Source organism: Sinohyriopsis cumingii, chromosome 7 (genome assembly GCF_028554795.1).
Source record: "Sinohyriopsis cumingii isolate HCF-2022 chromosome 7, ASM2855479v2, whole genome shotgun sequence".
Taxonomy (NCBI): domain Eukaryota; kingdom Metazoa; phylum Mollusca; class Bivalvia; order Unionida; family Unionidae; genus Sinohyriopsis; species Sinohyriopsis cumingii.
In genome coordinates this window covers 72,973,955-72,994,259 of record NC_142967.1, presented here as the reverse complement: position 1 = coordinate 72,994,259, position 20,305 = coordinate 72,973,955, and the positions used below count along the sequence as shown (strand labels likewise).

Genomic DNA, 20,305 nt, shown 5'->3' with positions numbered 1-20,305 from the left:
AGCAGGTCCAGGCCTTGAACTCAAATTCTAATAAACATCTTGGGTACCTCTTACAATCATAACAAAAGTTAGGTACGCAAAAACTAAATATCCACAACCTTCAGTCATGGACAAAAGTCAAGCACATAATATAAATTAAATATACATAATACTTATCAACTTGCAAAAAAATGCTGTCAGGTAAATATTGATTCCAAGTGGGATAATAACTTCAGGGTTACAGATTTTCTCTGCTTCCAAGTGGGATAATAACTTCAGGGTTACAGATTTTCTCTGCTTCCAAGTGGGATAATAACTTCAGGGTTACAGATTTTCTAAACTAGATTAATGACCTTAACCATCACAAGACTGCTAAACTGTGATCTTTTGAGGCAACTACAAGGAACACGAATAATTTTTTCATATTTTGTATATGTACTTTATGAAGCTGATCTCATACAATATAAATATTACTTTTTTGCTTTATAAATGCAGAGTATCGGCAAAATTGAAACGGTACCTTTACCTTTTACTGTTGTATATTTAATACTGTAATGAAGATTGTAATTTTCAAATTCTCTTTTAAATTTCAGTTCTCTGGATCTTAATATCAGACTAGCTGGTGGTTACTTCCTCCTTCTTTTCGTGATACAAGTACTCCACAGCAAATAAGCACTAATTGACAAATAACCAGGCAAATTAATTAGTACCGCTCTAACTTTAAATCAAATATTTTCTTGTGAAATTTGTAGCATTGTGTAAGACAAAAGTTTTGGTACACTTTCAAACTATCACAAACATTTGATAAAAGATATTGAAATTATAACAGTTTAATTTTGTACAAGTTTTACAGTAAAAACTATCAAGGTGACAAACCATCAATTAAAGCCACTCTTTAGTTGCACAAGCTTATATAATAAATCAAACACAGCCTGTCTTGAGAATGGGCCATGGTCCACTGACAAGATTATGTAATAAATAAAAAACAGTCTATCATGATAGTGGGTAGTGGTTCACTGACAAGCTTTTGTAATAAATCACAACACAGCCTGTCTTAAGAGTAAGCAGTGGGCCACTGATGGAATAAATTAAACACAGCCAGTGTTGAAAGTGGGTAGCAGTCCACTGACAAGCTTATGGAATAAATCACACACAGCATGTCATGTGAACTGGCAGTGGTCCATTGACAAGCTTATGTAATAAATCAAACACAGCATATCATGTAAACTGACAGTGGTCCACTGACATGGTTATATAATAAATCAAACAGGCTCTGTCTTAAGAGTTGGCAACAGTTCACTGACAAACTCATGTAATAAATCAAATTCAGCCTGTCTTTAGAGGGGGCATTTGTCCATAAGTTTGTGAATGGACACTGCCAATTAATAAACAACACTTAACTGACAGTCATTGATAGGGAGGTGGAGCTTGGAGATTCATCAATAAAGTACAAGTAGTAAGATTTGATACATAATCAAACAGAAGCTAGGGGAAAAGTGAACAACATATTAAATATACCCCCACTTCATCCATATACCAGCCCCACCCCATGATTAAGGTGATGATCTAAGTAACAACAAGCACAAAACTTCTAAAAGTAGTGTGCACACAATAATTTGTCTTATAATGATGACCATAATGTGTCTCACAGTCATCCACTAAAAACTGCACATCAAGTAGTTGCATTCATAAAATTCTGACACACACTGCATTCTACTTCAGTTAAAAAAATGGGTAATAACACTTATAGAAACCATGGAAGCATAAAGATTTGTCAATATGGATGTCTTTAAATAATGACTATAATATGTATCAAGTTTCATAGTGATCCATGAAATACTGCAAGGCAGACTGTGCTAACAGAACTAAAAAAGTTGTGCAACACTGACTCTAACAAAAACTGCCAGATCCAAGTGATTTAATGATATGCACATCTTCAGGTGATGACTGCAACATTTAGCAAGTTTCATGGCAATCCCTAAATAACTGCAAGACTAGCTGCATGTGATTACATCATCCATTATGCTACATGGAAAATGGCAATACTGACAAAACTGACAAATGCAAAGTGATATGTTATGTGCATATTTTGATGAAGACCATAGCATTTACCAAGTTTCATGGCAATCTATCAAAATACAGGACTTACTGTGCTAATGAGATTATCATAAAAAGGACATAAATGGAATAACTCTAAACAATGTGGGAGCAAAGTGATTTGTTCCCATGAACATTTTCAGGTGATGGCTACAATGTTTACCATGCTTTATGGAAATGCATGCAAAAATGAGCAAAAGACAGACAGAAAGACAGACATGAGGTGCAGGTTTAATTATTTTATTATTCTACAATGACAAAGGCTATACCGTCAGTGAGATCTATTTATAGCATTTCAAGATGAATACTGTACCCATCAAATATGGACACCTTTTGCCATGATCTTTTTAAACACAATAGCTGTGGCTGAATAAGCAGCCTATAACGAAGGGTTCAGAGGACTACTATAGGCAGTTCCTGCAGTGTTTATTATGCAGTGGGTCTCTTTGAGTGGTTATCTGCAGTGTGGCCATCCTGTTTTAAAGTAACCCAAGGTGAACGCTCCTCACACATATAGTAGACAACCAGATTTATGTGGTATGCTTCCCATAAGCAGTCATGGGGCAGCCCACTTCTAAAACACTAAGGCAGCCTTCTTTGTATGGGCATTTCTGGCTCATTCATTATCAATATACAAAATAGTAAAGACATATCGACAAAGTGAAGTGAAGTATCTGGACTGATTTCATGTAAAAGTCATAGAGATATGAAAGATATAATTTTACATACAAGTGTTCAAAATTCTCTACAAAGTAACTGTTACTGTGTTTATGGAATATCTATTGATGCCTTCAATAAATATTTTAAAAGGGTAGACAAGAGAACAAATTTGGAGATTTTTAAAACTATGATACATGCTATTAATGAACAGTTCAATTCTTTTGATTTAAATTAATGTACTGAGCTGCATTCAAGGTATCTTTACTTACCATCCCGTATAACTATGACACTGGTTATCACATCAGGAAGACTAACACCAAAAGCTACAAATGTCAGACCCATGATTGTATCAGGAATATTCACTGTGTAACCTGAAAAGAAAAACAAATATTTTAAATTAATGAGGATTTCAATATCTCCAAGTCTATCTAGTCCGAATCATGTTCTTATTAATCTTCTGTATCCATACAACGGATGATTAAAAAATAAAGTTATTAAAATTTTTGACATCACTACAAAGTTAAGTTTGAATAATTATGTAATTAATCTATGCACTGTTTCCAGATCTTGAACATTTTTTATTTGAGCAAAAAAATTCACTGGTACCTTAAACTCAATTAGAAAGGGTTTCATTGTTTATCAAAGTCAATACTTAACTGTACTACGATATCATCAATGACATTCAACCAATTAAAAACTACCATTGGTCTCATTTAATTAGATTTCCTTTTTTGAAGAGGTTTTACAAGTTTAGGCCTTTCATTCTAATAGCGATAATATTCTTCAAACTTGCCATTTTGTTTTAGAACTAAATATTTATTAATAAACACAAAATTTATTATTGTAAAATATTAATTTTCTTTGGAATTTAAGAATTTTAAGAAAAAAAAAAATTGGTACGCCATAGTTAACCAAATGTTTTCAATTACCAGAAATGATGGTCTAGCTTAGTGTAGACTATACTATAATTATGGATAAAAAGAACACAACTCTTACAGAAGCATTTTACACTAAATATAAATCAAAGCAAGTTTTTCTAATAAAATGTTATAGTGTTTTATTGATAAGCCCTTCTAACAATTTTTTTCAAGAAATAAAGGGTGGTACATACTGGATTAATTTTTTTTCTCCAGTGGAAATGGCCTGGGGTAAAGCTACTAATGGTTAGCATGAATATTACATCATTTAAATAATGACCTATACTGTCAGCTGGACGATATCCATCATCAGCTAACTGCCCACTAAATCTGATCATTCACACAGGTGTACATTTTTTCTAATTGAGTTTTATGTAGATAGTGTTTTGCAATCAGATAAAAAAAATAAGACACATTTCATCATAAATCTCAACTCTGTTATCTAATTTTTTTATCTAACTTTTTGGAACAAAATTAAATGTATTATGTTAATCACCATACTTTGTTTCATTGCAAATAATTGTCAATTTGATAAATACTGTGGTTACATCTAAAATATTGCCAGAAACAAAGGATAGCTGCTTGAATGCTGGCTGAAACAATACTACTGCCAAACACCTGCCATGATCAATCACTTATGAGTGTTCAAAATCCAATGGAGCCACCACAGCCAACATTACCAAATTGACTGGATACTGAAGTACATCTATATTATATTTTACTTAAACTACTATCCATTCAGTTGCACCATCAGTATGTTCCAACAATAATTGCATTGGCACCCTGCTTAAAATTTGTAAAGATCAGGATGCATCAATAATGTCATCATTCTACACATAAATCATATGGACCAGTCTGCAGGCTGTGACAATCTTTGAGGTGGACAAAACCATCAAAGTATGAAGGTGCTAGATAAATTGTAAGGCAAGGGAATCACATTTTGTATGCCTTTTATATGGACAAACTCCACTCACTAGAACTGAGAAAGAACCGAAATCACACTGTTACAGACATAGCAGTATACACCAGAGTGAGCTGAAATCACACTGTCTCTGACATTTCTGCCAGGTCGAAGATGCTATTACAGCAACGAACATAACTTGTGAAGATCAATAGGCTTTATCAGCAAATTTTAAAACATTAAAACTTAAGGCAATCCATGCTAAACAGATAATTGCAGCTCATGAGAAAATGTCTCTGAGATTGGACCTAATTGTTTCTGAATTTCTGAAAGCTTGACTCTAGTAATTCTGCAATTTCAGGATCATTTTTGTGACAAATGCTTGTGTGTACCAGGAGACTTGATTGGCAAGACTGATTCAGTTCTTTTTTTGAAAATCAATGAAACGTGAGCTCTAGTACTGTGCTGTAATTAGTGTTCATACATTGGGCTTAATTAGTAAAGTGGTCCCTTTTTATAAGGCCACCTCTTCTGTAGAAAAAGTGTTCTTTTAAGAGGGGTGGCTTTTCACGAGTTGAAACACACAGATGCGAGTAATAATTGCAAATAAAAGTTTTAAATATTAGACATTTTCATTTCAAAATTACATGCATGTTAAGTAATAAATTTAAGATTACATACTTTAATGTTGTTTAAAACAATTATGATTTAATCAATCACAGTGCCAAAACCATTTCAAACTCTTATCAATAAAATCAACATACAAGCATCTATCATTTTCTGTCCATTCTGCTTTCTCACTGCTACTGAATGGGTTACTGATGTTTATTTAAATCTTTTTGAAATATCTGCTTTCACTTTTCCTTCTAAACAGAGAATGCCTGACAATATTTTGCGCTTTCTGCAACAACTTATTCTCTCGCAGGGACCTAAAGAATATGCTGTATATTTACAAAGGAAGTCTGTCATGCAATCAACTGGTTTTAATCTGGCACCGTTCCATTTACATTTTTCACTTGATGAGGAAGAAATCATGACTTCTGATGTATTCTTGGCTGCCATTTGGTCTAAGGCACTTTACAGATCACTGACATCTCACCTGTCTGCATGTGTTCAAGTCTTGGGCTCGGCTAAAATGGATATGTGACAAAGCTTGCCAGTAATGATCATTCCTGGGGTTTTTCCAGGCCATTCCTCCACCAGATATAGCGACCATGATGCAGAGCTTATCATGTGCTGAAAAATGGCTTTGAACCCACAATAACATCAACAGCTATTTGTGCTTTTATGGGAATTGGATGTCACACCAACATGAGCTGAACAATACTGTGCTTCTTAGCTTTTGTCATTTTGATCATTATCAGCGTAAATAACAGTCAGTAATTATCAATTTGACAAAACCAGACATTGAACAAACACAAAGTAGTAAATGAATTACTTGCCTCTTTGTATGCATTAAAGTTGGGTACATGTTGGAACAAATGTCAATGAGACGAATTTCAAAACATTTATTTTTGAGATTTTTATCTGTAAATCCATTGTTTGTCTGCAAGTGAGAGGTAAATTTGACATTTGTTTCACTAATATGTAGCCTTCCTACAATCATACTTTGGAATACAAACTCTATGAGTGCCATGGAATTCTGGCTGTAAAAAGCAAGTGGCCACAGGTCAGGGGAGCTGTTCAAGAGAAGGACCACTGTACTTATGCTTTAAGCAATAGTTTTATTATTTTACCATCTTGTTGTTCCTTTGGATTAAACTGTGTAGATGAAATGATATGAGCTTCCAAAATGATTTTAAGTTTAATATGAAAGTTTACTACCTTATTCAGAAGAAACAATGTTTGCATTTATCTATGCTTATATGGATTACTGATGCTTGTATGGATTACTGATGTTTATATGGATTACTGATGCTTATATGGATTACTAATGCTTATATGGATTACTGATGCTTATATGAATTACTGATTCCAATGGATCATGACTGTGGTAAATCTTAAATAACAGAGAATTAAAAAAGTACAGTCATTTCAAGCAAGTCTTTCCAACAGCAAATTCATCCAAATGAAGAATGGTGTAAGTTAGAACTAAATCTAATTTTCATAAACCATTTTATTTTTCTTAAGTTTAATTTTCACTACTACGAGTACTTCAATACTTTATTATCTTTCTCTTTTCTCTCTATCTCTACTCTCACAATACATACAGATTTAGAGTTGAACCAACAGTTACCACATACTGTATACATGATCTGGAACATTATCAAATGCTCGATAATACTTCATCATTTTTTCCTCCAAACATACACATATGAAAGATAATATTTTCTTACAGTAATCATTCTGAATTAACAAACAGCCAAGTTAGTTTGATTGCCAGAAATATACCACAAAAAAAATAACTGAGGGGTGGGTGGGGGAACAGCTTTTAGGCATCATGTGAGGTTCATTACTTCTTTGGGCTGTAAAAATTCATAGTTCATAGTACCCACAAAATCCACAAATAATTGGTGGTCAACAAAAAAACAATGAAGTGAAATGGCTACAAAAGTAATTGTATGTAGCATTCTATTCAGATTGAGAGGTCATTTGACTAAATTAATGAGAAGACTGGTTAGAATTCTCACCTATGATAGTTATCATCCAGACCATGAAATAGGAATACAAGGACAGCCAAACTAGACTCATGATGAATGTGACGATGAAGAACTTTTTCCATCGTGGACGCCGACAATCAGGGATGGTAAGAAAAAGTAGTATCTTCAGCGGAAGAGATGAGATAAATAATACTTGTTTCCATCTGACACTCGGGAAGGCAAACACAGACTCGGGTTCTTCTTTATTTACTGGAAACAAAAATAATAACAAATATAACTAAAATTGAATCTTAACATCATTAAATATTCACAGATTCTAAATCTCTGCATATGTGGAACATAAAATGTTCTCTTGATTGGCAATCAACAATACATCTATGTAGCTACTGACATGAAAAAAAAAAACATCAGTGGTATTCAGCTGTCTTGATAAATTTACAAAAATTCCCCCAAAATTTTGTGGTTCACAAATACTTAATAGAAATTACTACTACTACTATTTGTTGTAGTTATTATTACAGGTGATAACCTGCCAAACAAAATTTGCTAATTAGAAATAACCAGATATAATAAATAACCTCTCTTTGTACAAACAACTTTGTTATAATTAACACCTTTTAGAATAGATGCCCTACCTAACACATGTCCTAAGGGAATAGATGCCCTATCTAACGCATGTCCTTCAGGACCCAATATGTGTCTTTAGGGAATAGATGCCCAGCCTAGTATGTGTCCTTAGGGAATAGATACCTACCAAACCAGTGGCATTAGGGAATAGATGTCCTACCTAACATGTGTCCTTAGGGAATAGACACCCTACCTAACACGTGTCCTTTGGGAATAGATACCTTACTTAACATGTGTCCTTAGGGAATAGATGCCCTACCTAGCATGTGTACTTAGGGAATATATGCCCTACCTAACATGTGTTCTTAGGGAATTGATGCCTTACCTAACACGTGTCCTTAGGGAATAGATGCCCTACCTAGCAAGTGTACTTAGGGAATAGATGCCCTACCTAACATGTGTCCTTAGGAAATAGATGCCCTACCTAGCAAGTGTACTTAGGGAATAGACGCTCTACCTAGCATGTGTCCTTAGGGGATAGATGCCCTACCCAGCATGCATAATTAGGGAATATATGCCCTACCTAACACATGTCCTTAGGGAATAGATGCCCTACCTAGCATGTGTACTTAGGGGTCAGACTTAAAGAGCAACATTCTTTCACATGACCTATGTCTTCTCAATATTAAAACTCTTTTCACACTTGGCATCAATTCCTGAAATATTTCAAATGTTATTCAACAGGAACAACTCATAATACAACAACAAATTGTTAAGTCTAAATAACTAGTTAAAAATGTATAGAAAAAGGTGTAAATCAAACCTTGAACTTCTTATTAACAGTATAAATCTCAATCTGATTTTAGCCAAAGAAGTCCTTCATACATGAATCAGTGGAACCATAACTCATGATACATGCAAACTTAATGAGTCAAACCAAGGATACACTTGTTAAATATCTGAAGAAAGCAAATCAAACTTGAGTTAAGTATTCCCACCATTATGTCTTAAATAAAATTTGGTTTCATTAAAAAGATCCTTCAAAAGTTACTGAGAAGCAATCAAAGTCACTGCAGGACAAGACAATATATTATGGAGCAATTTAATGAAACTAAATGCCCCCCAACAAAGAATATGGGGCCGTACAAAACAATTTTTACGGATGTATTCACAATAGCAAGAGGACTTGTGTATTTCTGTATGTGCCGATGTATTATGAACACCAACATATATTCACAATAGAAAGGAGCTTGAGTATTTATTTACTTATAAACACCAATGATAGAAAATAGCAATGAACTTGTGTATTCCTGTTGCGTATGTATAGTATGAACACCAATGTGTTGCACAATAGTAAGGAACTGTCTATTCCTGAATGCACCTATGTATTATGAACACTAACATATTCACAATAGAAAGGAACTTGTGTACTCATGTATATGCTCATGTATTTTTAACACCAATGTATCCTCATTAGCAAGGAACTTGTGTACGCATGCATATGTTCATGTATTATGGACACCAATGTATCCTCATTAGTAAGGAACTTGTGTACTCATGTATATGCTCATATATTACCAACATATCTTCATTAGTAAGGAACTTGTGTACTCATGTATATGCTCATGTATTTTTAACACCAATGTATCCTCCATAGCAATGAACTTGTGTACTCGTGTATATGTTCATGTGTTATGAACACCAATGTATCATCCATAGCAAGGAACTTGTGTACTCATGTATATGCTCATGTATTTTTAACATCAATGTATCCTCCATAGCAGGGAACTTGTGTACTCGTGTATATGCTCATGTATTATGAACACAATGTATCCTCATGAACAAGGAACTTGTGTTCTCATGTATGTGATCATGTATTATGAACACCAATGTATCCCCATTAGAAAGGAACTTGTGTAATAATGTATGTGCTCATGTATTATGAACACCAATGTATCCTCCGTAGCAAGGAACTTGTGGACTATTGTATATGATAATGTATTATGAACACCAATGTATCCTCCATAGCAAGGAACTTGTGTACTCGTGTATATGCTCATGTGTTATGAACATTAATGTATCATCCATAGCAAGAAACTTGTGTACTCATGTATATGCTCATGTATTTTTAACACCAATATATCCTCCAAAGCAAGGAACTTGTGTACTCGTGCATATGCTCATGTATTATGAACACAATGTATCCTCATGAGCAAGGAACTTGTGTTCTCATGTATGTGATCATGTATTATGAACACCAATGTATCCCCATTAGAAAGGAACTTGTGTAATAATGTATGTGCTTATGTATTATGAACACCAATGTATCCTCCGTAGCAAGGTACTTGTGTACTATTGTATATGATTATGTATTATGAATACCAATGTATCTTCCGTAGCAAGGAACTTGTGTACTATTTTATATGTTCATGTATTATGAATAACAATGTATCCCCATTAGAAAGGAACTGACATATTCCTCTGTGAGCTGTGCATTAAGTAGACCAATGTATTCATGATAGCAAGGAACTTGTGTTTTCATGCATGTGCTTGTGTATTATGATGACAAACATATTTATTACAGCATGTAACTTATATATTCCAATGTTAGCAGCTAAGACTTATATATGACATCTGTTTTTCTGATTATTTTAATCTTTTTTTTCTCAATAAAGTTATTGAAATTAGTAAAAGTGCATAGGCATTTCTCTTTCCATTACTTATTAGTTCACTGTAATAGAATACACTTTGGTAAATGGTGATATTGTACCAATTATGTTCTGAAGCATGTGGGTAAAATATGGCCCACAGGCCAGATCTGGATCTGGTTTTATCAGTTAATTTACATTATAGGGTATGACTTTAAAAATCACTCATCTGGCCCACACCCTGGAAGTTGCCCATGACTTCCAAAGCAATATTCCTGTTATTTGAAGCAGTACTGTACAAATTAATTTTACAAAGGTCTACCAGTGCAATATGCAACAGGGTATCTAAGACTAAACTACTCCTTAAACAGAGCATACCTTGCTCTACCAGAGCACTGTGCCACAGTGAATTTGGGATTAACTACTCCTTTATCAGAGAATTGAGCCACAGTGGATCTGGGATTAATTATTCCATATACAAACAGGGTACACCCTGCTCTACCAGAGCAAGTGCCACAGTGGATTTGGGATTAATTACTCCTTAAGCAGGGTATACCCTACCCTTCTCTACCAGACCAAGTGCCACAGTTTACTTGGGATTAATTTCTTGTTAAACAAACAGGGTATAATCTGCTCTACCAGTGTATTATGCCACAGTAAGTTTTGAACTACAATGCTCTTTAAACAAAAAGGATATAACGAAGTATTATGTCACAGTTGATCACAGACTTAAGTACTCCTTAAAAAACCCTGCCCTACTGGTGTATTATGCCACAGTGGATCTTAAGACTTCAGTACTCCTAAAAATAACCTGCCCTACTGGTGTATTATGCCACAGCAGATCTTAGATTTAAGAACTCCTTAAAAAAACCTGCCCTACTGGTGTATTATGCCACAGTAGATCTTAAGACTTCAGTACTCCTTTAAAAAAAACTGCCCTACTGGTGTATTATGCCACAGTAGATCTTAGACTTAAGTACTCCTTAAGAAACCCTGCCCTACTGGTGTATTATGCCACAATAGATCTTAAGACTTCATTACTCCTTAAAACAACCTGCCCTACTGGTGTATTATGCCACAGTCGATCTTAAGACTTCAGTACTCCTTAAAAAACCTGCCCTACTGGTGTATTATGCCACAGTGGATCTTAGATTTAAGTACTCCTTAAGAAAACCTGCCCTACTGGTGTATTATGCCACAGCAGATCTTAGATTTAAGTACTCCTTAAAAAAACCTGCCCTACTGGTGTATTATGCCACAGCAGATCTTAAGACTTCAGTACTCCTTTAAAAAAAACTGCCCTACTGGTGTATTATGCCACAGTAGATCTTAGACTTAAGTACTCCTTAAGAAACCCTGCCCTACTGGTGTATTATGCCACAATAGATCTTAAGACTTCATTACTCCTTAAAACAACCTGTCCTACTGGTGTATTATGCCACAGTCGATCTTAAGACTTCAGTACTCCTTAAAAAACCCTGCCCTACTGGTGTATTATGCCACTGTGGATCTTAGACTTCAGTACTCCTAAAAAATCCTGCCCTACTGGTGTATTATGCCACAGTAGATCTTAAGACTTCAATACTCCTTAAAATAAACTGCCCTACTGGTGTATTATACCACAGTGGATCTTAGATTTAAGTACTCCTGTCCTACTGGTGTATTATGCCACAGTGGATCATGGTCTACAATGTTCCTTAAACAAACATGGTATACAATGCTCTACAAGTGTATTATGCCACAGTAGATCTTAGACTTCAGTACTCCTAAAAAAAACCCTGCCCTACTGGTGTATTATGCCACAGCGGATCTTAGACTTCAGTGCTCCTTAAAAAAACCTGCCCTACTGGTGTATTATGCCACTGTGGATCTTAGATTTCAGTACTCCTTAAAAAACCCTGCCCTACTGGTGTATTATGTCACAGTGGATCATAGACTTAAGTACTCCTTAAAAAACCCTGCCCTACTGGTGTATTATGCCACAGTGGATCTTAAGACTTCAGTACTCCTTAAAAAACCCTGCCCTACTGGTGTATTATGCCACAGCGGATCAGGGTCTACAATGTTCCTTAAACAAAATGGGTATACAATGCTCTACAAGTGTATTATGCCACAGTGGATCTGGCTATACACGGCTCCTTAAACAATGTAGACCCTGATTTACCAGTGCATTAGCCAGTGAATATAGGTATATATTGTTCCCTAAACAGTGTAGACCCTGGTCTAATAGTGCATTATGCCACTATGGATCTGGGTCTACAATACTCCATAAAGTGAAGACCCAGGTCTAATAGTGGACTATGCTTAGTGGATCTGGATATTTACTGTGTCTAAAACAGTGTAGACCCTGGTATACCACATTAGATCGTGGTCTACAATGCTCCAATATGCATTACACATGGTTAAATTGGGTATAATGCTATTATGTTGTTGTAGCTTGATTTATATTTCTATAATATTAATGAATGCTTTAATGTACCAGAAAATTCTTTATGAGGTAGCATTGATTGGTCGTCATCATCACCCTCTCCTTCCATCTCCTCATCTTCCTTCCTTTCTCCATCCATTACACTGTCTTCCCCATTCACCCATTTGTCTGCAATTACAGAGGAAGCAATGGGGTCAAAGTGGGTTGGGTATGTTTTTAGGATTAATAATCCATCAGAAAAATTTATAAAGAACTTTATTCTTTCATATAAAATAACCAGAAGTAATAAATGAAAACAACCATTTGCAAAGCTGTATGTCCCTGTGATTCTATTCCAATTACAAATTTAATTACCCATTCAAGCTCACTGTCCCAATAAAGTGGAAAGTAGTACCATCATTGTGCATATTTTCTATTTTGAATGGTGGAGGAGGAAGTGGAGGAGAAGCAGGTGCATTACATAACTCATGCAACTCATGTACACATATTCCCACACAAAGTATCAAACTGTACTTCATTCTATGCAACTCAAGTATACATATTCCTGCATGATGGATCAAACTGTACTTCATTCTATGCAACTCAAGTATACACTCTCCTGCATGATGGTTCAAACTGTACTTCATTCTATGCAACTCAAGTATACATATTCCCACACAAAGTATCAAACTGTACTTCATTCTATGCAACTCAAGTATACATACTCCTGCATGGATCAAATTGTACTTTGTTAAATGCAGCTAAAGTATGCATAATCCTCCATGACGGATCAAATTGTACTTCATTCTATGCAAATCAAGTATACACTCTCCTGCATGATGGTTCAAATTGTACTTTATTCTATGCAACTCAAGTATAAACTCTCCTGCATGATGGTTCAAATTGTACTTCATTCTATGTAACTCAAGTATACATATTCCCACACAAAGTATCAAACTGTACTTCATTATATGCAACTCAAGTATACATACTCCTGCATGGATCAAATTGTACTTTGTTAAATGCAGCTCAAGTATGCATACTCCTCCATGACGGTTCAAATTGTACTTCATTCTATGCAACTGAAGTATACATACTCCTGCATGACAGATCAAACTGAACTTCTTTATATGCAACAGATGAATACATACACACTCACACATCAATGATCATCACACAGTACTTCAATATAGGCATAATAAATGTATCATTGTAGATATTTCGAAATCAGTCACGTTTATGAATCTGTCAGTAGTTGTTGTTGTTGTGGGGTTTAACGCCATTTTTCAGCACACGATAGGCTATACATGGCGGCCAGTATTAATGGTGGAGGAAGAACCCGGGAAAACCCCGGAAAGAACCACCGACCCTCGAGAAGCTACTGGCAAGCTTTCTCACATACCCACATTGGCTGAATCTTAGACTCGAACCGCCGCAGACAGAGGTGAGATGGCAGTGATCCGTAACGAAGAGCGCTTTAGACCACTCGGGGCCCCAATCTGTCAGTAAGTGTTCTTTGTAATCAGAACTCTACATACATTGTTTTAGAGACGGTGATCGTATCTGGTAAAATGTTTCCTAAGAATTACAGAACTAAAAAAGGATTAAAGATGAATGAGTTAAGTTTTATATTTTTAAGTGGCTTGCATCTAAATCTTCAATTAAAAAGTACGTAATTAACAGAGTATACAGCAGAAAGACTGGACCTAAGGTCTTATGACTAAATGTTTCCTCTCCAGCATTTTTTCTATGGAGGGTAACGGCCAATTAGAACTTAATTTAATTAACCATCTGTATGTAGTCCTCTTACCCATTATGCTATCAATTTGTGTGAAAATAAAATTAATTTCAGGTAAAAATCTCCTTTTGAAATAAATTCAACAGTATTTTTTGACTATACCTTAATGTTTGCAAATATTTGGCAAAAATGTCCAAATTATGACCATCTGTATTTGCACGTGGTCCATAATGATGACTTACATCTGTATTTGCGCGTGGTACATAATGATAACTTAAACATGCAGGTGTACTTGAACTCTCACAAATATCAAGTGCAGATATGAAAAAATAATCATTCACATGTGGCTTGAAATAATAATGATTACTGGTCACCCCTCTCCCCATCACAAATAAGCTATAAATAACCTCTCAGATTTGAGAGGAATGTTCTATTCACTAACTAGTACAGATATTTTTTTAAACTGAGGTTTTAATTCTCAGAAAAAGATCATGGCAATTGAGCTATGAAAATTTCATTAAAATTTGTAAACTTGAGAAAATTTGACAAAACTAACATTAGTTTTAGAGATTTGAATCTGAACATATTATAATAGATGTTAGATGACCCACATGGCTGGACAAACCCTTGTTTGACCACCAAACATGTATCTTAAATGTAAGTACTAGATAAATACTGACATCTTGGTATCAGATTTGGCTACCATTCATTAAAATGCTTCATGTGGAATAGTTGCTTGACAAAGCCATGCCAAGCTGAGAGGTCAAGTGATTCAAAAGGTCAGCATTAACTCATTCGGCCCCAATCCCGCCTGTAGCAGTGATGAGGCTGTACCCTATTTCCGAGCTCTGCAGCATCAAGGTCATTTAAGATACACCAAAGTGGGTGGTATTATAAAAAGCAGACAGATATAGCTCTACAATGGTACCAAATAATCTGGAAGTTCTAGTTGCACTACAAAATACAGGGGAAAAAACAAATTTTTTGGACCCGTTTTTATTTACCCAAAATTCACTTGTGGTCGGAATGTGATTTTGTGTCCAGATTTTAGACCTTTTGGCATCAGATCTCAGACAGACCGGTCTGAACTACACACAGGTGAACCTTTGCAAAAACTAGGATAATGTGGGCATTTGCGATAAAGAGTGGTCTCCATATGAAAATTATGGGTTCGATCAGCAAAAAAAACTCCACCCCAAAAAAAACAACAAAAAAATCCAATTTTTACCCTTCTGCTCATGCGCAAGAAAAATAACCAATGGAAAACGATGTTTCTAATACAACTAGGCATTAGTCTCATGGAAAATCTGTTGAAAGCCGATGTATTACAATGTATTCAGAAAATGCCCCCAAAATGTTTTTCCTACTCTCATTTCAGGCAAAAATGACAAAAACCTCAGGGGCTGAATGAGTTAATTGAATAACAGTTACCAGCAGGTCGAAAGACATGTGACACTGAGTTAGAAGATGGGACGGGATGCATGTAGTAGTGGTTTTTATGAGACATAAATTCTTAGAGAGGTGTGTGTGTGTGCATGTGTGCAATTTTTTCAGTCATATCGCTACGATGTCTGCAGTGTGGCAATTTATAGTGATGTCCAAGATTGGGTCATCATGCTGCAGGTATGTAGCATGATGTCCCACCCAGTCACATTATCCTGACACCAGGCTGACCAGTCCTAACACTAACCTCTTAATGCTGATTGCCAAGTGAGGCAGCTGTAAGTATCATTATTATAAGTCTTTGATATGACTCGGTGGGGGTTCAAACCCTGACTTCCCGCATCTGACATAGATGCTCAAACTGCTAGGCCACCTGAGCTGTCTATGAACTTAGGTCCTGTTAACTTTATCTGTGTAATTTGCTATGGATGCATTCTTTGCTGGAGCTGAAATAATATGCATGTGGAGATTTCCACATCATTACATAATCATAAATATTCACTTTGGAAACAAGTAAGTGCCTTAAATCTGTGATTTTGCAATTTTTACATTACTCTGTTTTTTCTCAGCATGGTTGAATTTCACACATTGCAACAAAGTTCAAAATTGAACCACGCAATAGCCACGTGACAACCTGCCTGCATACAACAGCCTTCTTGGGATAAGGTACAGTTGGGGTGCTCAAACACTAATGAGACACAAGGTTTGTCCCCTGTAAATAATTGTTACGAGTTTATGCTCTTAAAATAAGTAACAGAAAAGAGTGAAAAATGACAAGCTTTGTAGAATTCAGCAAATAATTTATTTCTCCAGAATACAAAGTGAAAATGAAAAAAAAAACTTATGGTATTGCAAATTAATCCCACAATAATCCTAGAATTACAGACACAAGTCCTAATAATTTTAAGTTCTGAATAAACTTTAGAGGAAATCCAAATTAAGTCCTATGCTGAAAGTGTTGATGTGTCTGTGATGACCTGTATAATGATGATGTGCTAACAGCTGTTTGTTGAATCACATTAATACAATCCAAGAATATATCCTTTTGTTTGTATTTTACTATAAATCCAAGTCTCTATTTCCAAGAATGTTATCAGAGCACTTTTGTATTTCCAGAACAAAATCATTTGAATAATGTGAAGAAATAAATTCCAGCTCAAACGAACTGCTTGTCACAATGATAATACAAATTGATTGACTGCTAGATCTTAAAGCATGAATGACAGACTTTCAGAAAAGCATCAGTTATATGACAAACTAAGTTGCAAAACAAATCCCGGATTGAGGGTCAAAAGAACATTATTCTAGAAGAAATAGAAAGATCTTAGTTATAATTAGAAAGACAGTCACCAAAGTCATAATAAAACAGACAATCAACATGTAGTCTAGGTATAAAAAAATACAACATCCTTGATTCAGCTTAAGATAATGATCCTCTCTCTGGGAAAAATAAAATAAAACTAAACTTGTTTACCAAAACTGTCACCGATTTGGGACAAGGTCAGCCACTAGATACAATGTTTCATTACCCACACCATATAATAAAATAAAACAAACAAATAAACATACTAATAAGAATGAGTAGGGTGCATACACATTCTCTAAACATCTAGCATGGAAAAACTTTTCAAGAAATAAAACTTATAAAGTGATCAAAATTTTAATGAAGGTCAATAACTAGATTTTGTCTGCCAAAAACAAGGTAATGTAGGAACACTCGGTAGTCACTGAAATGGAGATCTACATTCAGTGTGTTGTCTACAATAAATACCACCATTTTGAAAGGAAACTGCTGGTTTTGGGCTGATGGAAGTAACATTGTAAGCTAAGGTAAAAATTGGCTACAGTGAGTTACATTCCCTTATAGATTTCAGCCAGCAATACAGTGTGACCCCGCTGTAACACAGTAGTTGGGAGCCATAGAACCCGACCGTGTTATAGACCAAACTGTCTTCTAAGCAACCAGGTCAGTTAGCTGAGGAAAATGATGCATGTACCCAAAATAAATTGCAGGGGAGGGGCAGGTAATAAATGCGGCTGGTAAAATATTTGCTTCATCTGCACAGTTACCATTTTAACTCGATGCATATTCAATGAGAAATACACTGGTAGTGAAAACAGAGAAGGCACATATAATAGTTTACTTTATTTAGAGAACCACAAATTTGTACATATACATGAATACTGTTTATATATACTTGTCTAATGTATAGCATGAATAGAGTATGAACACCATGTACTCACCCATGAATCATATCATATACACTGAATCCACAATACAAGTGATTCCATTGAAAATATGCACACACACAGATTTAAAATATTCAATAATTTTGTCACAGGTCATATTGCTCTGAATTCAGTGGAAAAACATAGCACAATCATGTAACATGACGAAGCACATTTACATTCAGTATGTCCCAAGTCAGTAAAAGTTAGTTTGCGTTTTAAGCCGCCGTTGGTAGCGATCGTACGCATAAACTTTTTCACTGCAAAAAGGAAACTTTCATGGCATAGTTAACGTGTTCCAGTCACATTGGAAAATGCAAAAATCCATCAGATTCCATTACTTTTATTTAAGTTTGGTACTGACTTCCTTTGAAGAAAAGTTCTTTGTTTTACTGAAGACTGTAGTTGGCTTTCTTTGATGAAGGTTGCATGCGTTATTGAAGTCACCGCTAAAGAAGAGCTTTGGAGAACCAAACAAAGGCCCATTTCTTATTGTGGTGGCAACATCAAATAATTATACTGCATAACTGAGACTGCCAAGTACATTTTCATAACAATCAGTGCTTCAAAGGTAATCTGTTTCCTTTGAAATTTCAGCAAACTATTTTTTTTAAAAAGGAATTGGCTGTTGCTTGGTCTATTCTAGTTACTGTTCCTCCCTGCCTATGATGCTGCCTTCCATGCATGCATCAGAAATTTAACATGGTCAATGGTTGATAGAGACGCAGGTGTTCTGGTCTGATGACAGGGATTATTACAGAAAATTTGAGAATTCTGAAGGATTTAATTCTGAGTGAAAAGAAGAGGAGTTCTGCTTACCATCCAAAAACAAATGTCAGTCTTTGTAAATATATTAATTAATAGTGAGCGGCCAAAAATCAGATGAAAGATAGATTACGAGATAATGCCTCATCCAGCTGATTTCCATTACCAGAAATGTCAACAACAAAAAAGCAGAAATCTCACAACATACAGTATTCATGTTAGATGTCAAGATAAGCGGATTATGATATAACAATGCATTGTCTGTCAAAATGGACAAAGAATTTGATTTTGTAACAACAGATAAATTTCAGTGCATTTTATATCCAGTTTGTGGCTTCCTTTCAAAATGCCACTGAATTTCTCCATTCCAAATCAATGGTTACATATACAAGTTTAAATAGCCAACAATTTTGCCAATAACAAAAATAATCGCCAGATGGTGTTTTGCCACCAATAAGGAAAACGAATCCAAGTTTGTGGCATTATTTTTCATACTTTTAAGAAGAAAATTCTACTTTTTTGTGTACAAGAAAAGTACATATAAAATTTCAGGAGCCACACCTCAATCATCTTGTATTATTCATACACAATCTCTTCCCTAAATTGATAATAAACCCTTTTATGTTTTTTCTTGCTTGTACGAGAAAAATACATCACCACGACCATGTTATATCCGAATTCGTGTTATAATGGAGCATGCTCAAGTGGGGTCACACTGTAATGTGTTCCTTTCTTTTCTTTTGTCCATGTACCAAAAGCTAATAAAGATTTCATATGAGATCTAGTAAAAAGAAATCTGAAAACAAGATATTACTTGTCATTTTCATAATGCTACCCATCTGTTCTAATTCATCGTGTTAGTCATAATACAGGTTTTGATTTAGTACACCTTAATCTTTTTATATAGACATTTAGTTAAAAACAGATCTTTTAATATTTCTGTATATAGCAGATACACAAAATTTTGACAAAAATAAGGGAAATATCTACAAACTTAAAAACCATGATTGCAACATGAAGCCCTCAGATGCAAAAATACAATTTGTAATGGATTCAGAGAGCAATTTGTTTGCCAATAACAATCTTGATGGCAAAAAATATTTTTTAATGGACTCCAAGGGCAATCTGCATGCCAATAACAATTCTAATGGTAATATTAATCTCTTTTCCTGAATGTAAACATAAAAAGTTCTTCCTCATTCAAAATAGCTCTTGGTTTAAGTAATTTCTTGTATCACGGAGCAATTTGTTTTACTGGTGTGGTTGATGCCTAAGCATTTTTATCTTAAGATATAATACAGCTCTTTGTTTCACCACTTGTCATGGTAGGACATTTTATCCCCTCCACGCCTAC

General features: G+C 35.0%; 1 protein-coding gene across 2 annotated transcripts in view; it reads right to left on the bottom strand.

The window, feature by feature from the left end:
- The window catches only part of LOC149795515 (putative sodium/potassium/calcium exchanger CG1090), a 91,579-nt gene that overhangs the window by 29,199 nt on the left and 42,075 nt on the right, over nt 1-20,305 (bottom strand). The window contains exons 7-9 of one of the 2 annotated variants that reach the window (XM_089965313.1): nt 12,849-12,965; nt 7,185-7,403; nt 3,006-3,107 (exon numbers count right to left, since the gene is read on the bottom strand). In XM_089965313.1, the coding sequence (XP_089821439.1) occupies nt 3,006-3,107; nt 7,185-7,403; nt 12,849-12,965 (438 nt within the window). The remainder of the gene's footprint in view (nt 1-3,005; nt 3,108-7,184; nt 7,404-12,848; nt 12,966-20,305) is intronic. The other variant, XM_089965314.1, reaches the window with a different exon arrangement.